Here is a 4,742-nt window from a genome sequence, read left to right as displayed (position 1 = left end):
GTTTCGGTTTGGTTTGCGGTTTTCTATTGGGTTGGTTTGGTTTTGATCACCCCTATTTACGACAGCAATTTTATACAATTACGACACATTTGCATTCAAAAAGAAAATAATCAATATACTTTTTTTTTTACATTTTAAAGTTTTAAAATATTACAAATGTCATTCATAAAAATTACTATTTTTTATTGGTTTTTTTCTACCCAATTTCCAAAAATTAAAACTTAAATCTATTTTAGTTTTTCAGTTTTCAAAAATTATAAATAGAAAATAACTTTTTAAAATTGAATAACCAAATAGATTTTATTATTTTCAAAATTTTAAAACTAAAAATTAAAAAAACAGTTATCCACAACTTAATCAAAACCCCTCCTCAATCTTTCTAAAAACATCAAAGATTGTAATATATTGTCTTAACCAACCTTCACAAAAATAAAACTATACTTAATAATTTCTACAACATTCCATCTTAAATCTGTACTAATATCAAGAATCATAGTAGTATCCAAAGAGAATCAATTCAGTGAATAAATCCACCCACATGCATAACTGGCATGAGGCAAGGGAGCCTATAAGAACCATTTGACATGTTTTGTCATCCACTAACAACCATTTCCATTATTATGTCATTCCAAGAATCTATTGGCCCAGGTAAGCACCAATGCAAACAATCAGTCTGAACTTTAGCATTTTGGTTCTTAGCAAAGGGCTGAAACTGCCTGTATGGACCCGGATGTCCGTCCGGTCTCAAAAGCGAAAGCGGCGCTACATCAAGAAGCTTTAAATTAACTCCGTTTTTCAAAGCTTTGGGAGCTGCCTTTTCAAATTCCTCTAATTCAATGTCGCGAATAATCCTGAGCAAATTCTTAATCTCCACCTGAGCTTCTTTAATCGGCACGGTTCTGTTGCACGTTCCTCCGCTGAACCACTCTCCGTTTTCAAAATGGTCGGGCGTGGATGTCCTAAACAAAATCAAGCCCTTGTGATAGGAAGACGATATGAAGTCCATGACATTTTTTAAGACTTTGCGATAGGCGGTGTCGAACCCTACCTCTGTATAGTTCTTGTTATTAGTACACCAATGACAGCCCAATACAGTGTTGTTCTCATAGTAGATTGCAGATTTGACATACCATTTTCCAGTTGAAATAATAATGTAATCAAAGTTTAGATACTGATCTGTCCATTTACTATCCAGTTTGTCTACGTGTAGCTGAACGTCAGAACTAGAAACACCATTTATGTCTTCAAAAATAGCAGCTTCTGCAAGAAATGGTGACCATAAAACTGATATAGTTAAGTTGTACGACGGAAAGTTCCAGCTTTTGGACTTGTATTCCTCATCGTGGTAGACTAAGACAGCTTTTTCTACCTGAAGGTTAAAATAGTTCAAGTGAATAACACTCGCTTCATTTTGTGAACATTTATATGATTAGTTTCATGATCAACCATGCTTCAATTCAGTCAAAAAGAGCGATAACAAAGTCCGGCTTTCACAAATTGACAAAATATAGTAAATCAATTACATAAAAGAAAATTTACCACTAATATATGAGTTAAACATATTCTTTTAATTTAAACATATTCTTCCATATTTGCCTTCATTCTCATTATCATTTTCGATTCTTCTAAATTGAGTTTAAAGCTTTTACTAACAACCAAACATTTAAAAAAAAAACCTACCAATTAACCATCAAGCTGTAAACTAAAATGTTTCTATCCTCAATTACTTTAGAGCTGGTAAACAAAAGCTGAAAATCCCAGAGTTCTTGTTCAACCCAACTCTCGGTCCCTTAGCTATATAAAGTTATAAACCAGAGCTAGATTATAGTGCAACTAGATCAATTACTTTACTTGACTTGATCCTCTACTCTTTACATCATAGATTGATTAAGTTCTTGATTAATATATAACCACCCAAAGTGTTTAAGACTATTTCATCTGCACTTATGCAAACAAACAAATGTGGCTAATGCAAACAACTTTCTCACACAAAACAACACATTCTTGATTTGTTCTATGACAATTAACTACCAAGGTTATGCATTTGGAACCAAAAACAACATTCTGTCCAACGGGCAATCTGAAAAAAATGCATAGAAAAGGATCTTGTCTGAAACTCAAAGAAACATTCACAAAACATATACAAAAAAAGGAAAACAACACTCAACCCTAAAGATTCTCACCTTTGTCCATTCTATTTTCTACAAGTTTTCACAACAGGAGCAACACTATATGACACAACTATAGTTATCAATGAATGCAATACTTCAATTTAGCAACAACAACAACAAAAAAAGACAAACCTTAGAAAGCATGCAGAGCAAAGACTGAACATGGTTCCGAGAAATCGAATCACCAATAAGTGCCCAAATTTTACCACGCATCATTTCAAGAAACCTCTTCGGATCAAACACAGGTAACTCACAATCTCTAGGAGCCCATTTCCAATACAAAAACTCCCTATCAGGTCTCCCATTTTTCATACAATTTTGATGAGATTCAATTAGGTCACAAGTTTCATTCGTATACATTGGACCCAACGGATTCCGTACCCAATCACCATCAAAATAATCACATTTTCCTGCACAATAAAAAACAAAATTGAATTAGTTACAAATATTAACATGAATTACAAATTAGTTACAAGTTAGTTACAAATCAGTTACAAGTTAGTTACAAATTAGTTACAATTTGGTTACAAATTAGTTACAAATTGGTTACAAATTAGTTACAAATTGAAAACAAAAACACTATTTCTGAATTTCAGATCTAAAAAAAAGGAAATAAGAACACTAACCAGTGTCGGTGGGAGAGACTTTATCTTTTTCATTTTGAATAACTTGTTCATTTTGAGGTTCCATGATTTTGTTAGGAAAAGGTTCATCGATGGGAGGAGGAAGAGAGTGAAAAAAGAGAAGACGAAAAGCGAGGACTGAGAAGAAAACAGTGAGAAGTAACTTGATGAGGTAGTTTTTGTGGTTGAAATTGAAAGAAGAATCGATCCTCATTTCTTGTTTGAAACTCTTTCTCTCTGAGTGTTGAAGTACTGTTACTGTTTCGACAAACTCGGAAATTTTTAGAGTTGTTGATGCTAACTAACTTGCATCATCAAGCATGGAAGATTTTGAGATTTTAAGTTTCAGGACAGGAAATAGTACTGTAATGATGAGAGTCAATTAGTGTCTGTGTATGTTGCTAGATCTATGTCAGATTTATCTTCTTACTTTTATGTTGATTATAATTAATCAATTCCTCAAATTAATGGGTATTAATGTATTTTAAGGATGTGTTTTGATAGACCGTAGACATAATTGATTTTAGCATAATTGAGTTAAATATTGATTTTATTATAAATTATAAATGAGTTTAATAGAATCAATTTATATTTAAATATATTTATGTAAATGTGAGTTTAATAATAAATTTCAATGTAAAAATTATTCAGAATTAATTTTTGAGGTAGAAGCTACAAAATATATTATAAATCAAACATTAAAATATCTTATAATAAATTATATATCTCTATAATTGAATTTGAAGTGGAGTAGAAGGAAAATCCAAACATTTCACTAATTTTTTTCCTTCCAATTAATACACATTTTCTAAAATAGAGGATGGTTGACTATTGATTATATGTTAGTTCCATGTTTCACTTTGCAATAGATTTTTTGTTTGACTTTTAAATATGTTATTTGGATTCTTCATTGTTAAAAGAGAAAATCAGTTTAAATATAGTTTTAATTTCTATGGACTTATTTTGGAGTTTTTTAAACTAAACATTTTTTAAGAATTTTTTTCAAAATTTCCTAATTTTAAAAAAGTTACCATTAATATATTACTTTTTTTTTTGACCAAACCATTAATATCTTACTTTAACTCCACAAAAAAAGAGAAAAAATACATTCAAAAATGTATCTCGCCATTTCCATTGGCAGGGCCATTTTTCTCTCTTTTTTTCGTTTTATTTTAGAAAGTTTTACTCCATATTTCAATTCGCTTTGCAAAACTCTTACCGAATAGGGAATTTGATAGGATTCTAATGTTGAATTTTTTTTTATTTTTAGATTATGGTTCAAAATCCACTTATTTTGTTGGCTATTAACTGGGATTTAGTATGAAAGAATATTGTTCACGTCGAAATCTTTCTTTATAAACAACACATTTTATGAGAAACATATCACGTATTCATTAAAAAAATTAAAATAATAGATGTGTGAAACTTGTAACTCGCATATGTTTTTTTCACAACATATTTTATTTTTTTTAAATGTTTTGAACCTTTTAAAACCTATTATGGTGTATGAAATATATGTTCACTTTTTGTTATTTAATTTACTTTGGCTTTTTACAAATTTTCAAATGTGGGACAACGAATCCAACTTTAAGTAGTCTTTAAAAACAAAAGAATAATATAAGTTTGTTCACATTGAGAACACTAATCTGAAAAGCATTTTGATGATGATTAAATAGAATTTGAAAAGAGTCACATTGTGTGACTTTTTTTCTTAATGAAATAATGATCTTATTTCCATTACTACACAATCAGAGTGACACCAAGTATTAAACAGAATGTAGAAAATGATAAATGAAGAAGGCATGAGCCATCTTCCACACAACAACATTTAAGGTTTCTCAGCATCTAAGGTTTCTCAGTCTCTACCTGAGCTGCATCTTAGGTGTAAATCCAACATAACAATACTGGTGCTCCCCATGGTGATACACTTGGTATGACAAACTTTTTC

General features: G+C 30.5%; 1 protein-coding gene across 1 annotated transcript; it reads right to left on the bottom strand.

Annotated features, from left to right (window-relative positions):
• Positions 1-353: 353 nt before the first annotated feature.
• Positions 354-3,207, bottom strand: LOC131603700 (protein trichome birefringence-like 24). The gene is made up of 3 exons (XM_058876116.1): positions 2,798-3,207; positions 2,304-2,581; positions 354-1,369 (listed from the first exon to the last, which is right to left on the bottom strand). Exons 1-3 carry the CDS (start codon positions 3,006-3,008, stop codon positions 593-595), a joined length of 1,266 nt encoding a protein of 421 aa, XP_058732099.1. The 5' UTR covers positions 3,009-3,207; the 3' UTR covers positions 354-592.
• Between the last annotated feature and the right edge of the window lie 1,535 nt (positions 3,208-4,742).

This window comes from Vicia villosa, linkage group LG5 (assembly GCF_029867415.1).
Source record: "Vicia villosa cultivar HV-30 ecotype Madison, WI linkage group LG5, Vvil1.0, whole genome shotgun sequence".
Lineage (NCBI taxonomy): Eukaryota > Viridiplantae > Streptophyta > Magnoliopsida > Fabales > Fabaceae > Vicia > Vicia villosa.
This window is presented reverse-complemented; position numbering and strand designations above follow the sequence as displayed.

Bases quoted from the DNA above. Each gene is read 5' to 3' on its own strand.
- LOC131603700 (XM_058876116.1), bottom strand. From the start codon at position 3,008: ATGAGGATCGATTCTTCTTTCAATTTCAACCACAAAAACTACCTCATC. The intron at 2,582-2,797 runs GTTAGTGTTCTT...TTTATTGTGCAG, and splicing joins AGTCTCTCCCACCGACACTG to GAAAATGTGATTATTTTGAT. The intron at 1,370-2,303 runs GTTTGTCTTTTT...TTTAACCTTCAG, and splicing joins TGCTCTGCATGCTTTCTAAG to GTAGAAAAAGCTGTCTTAGT.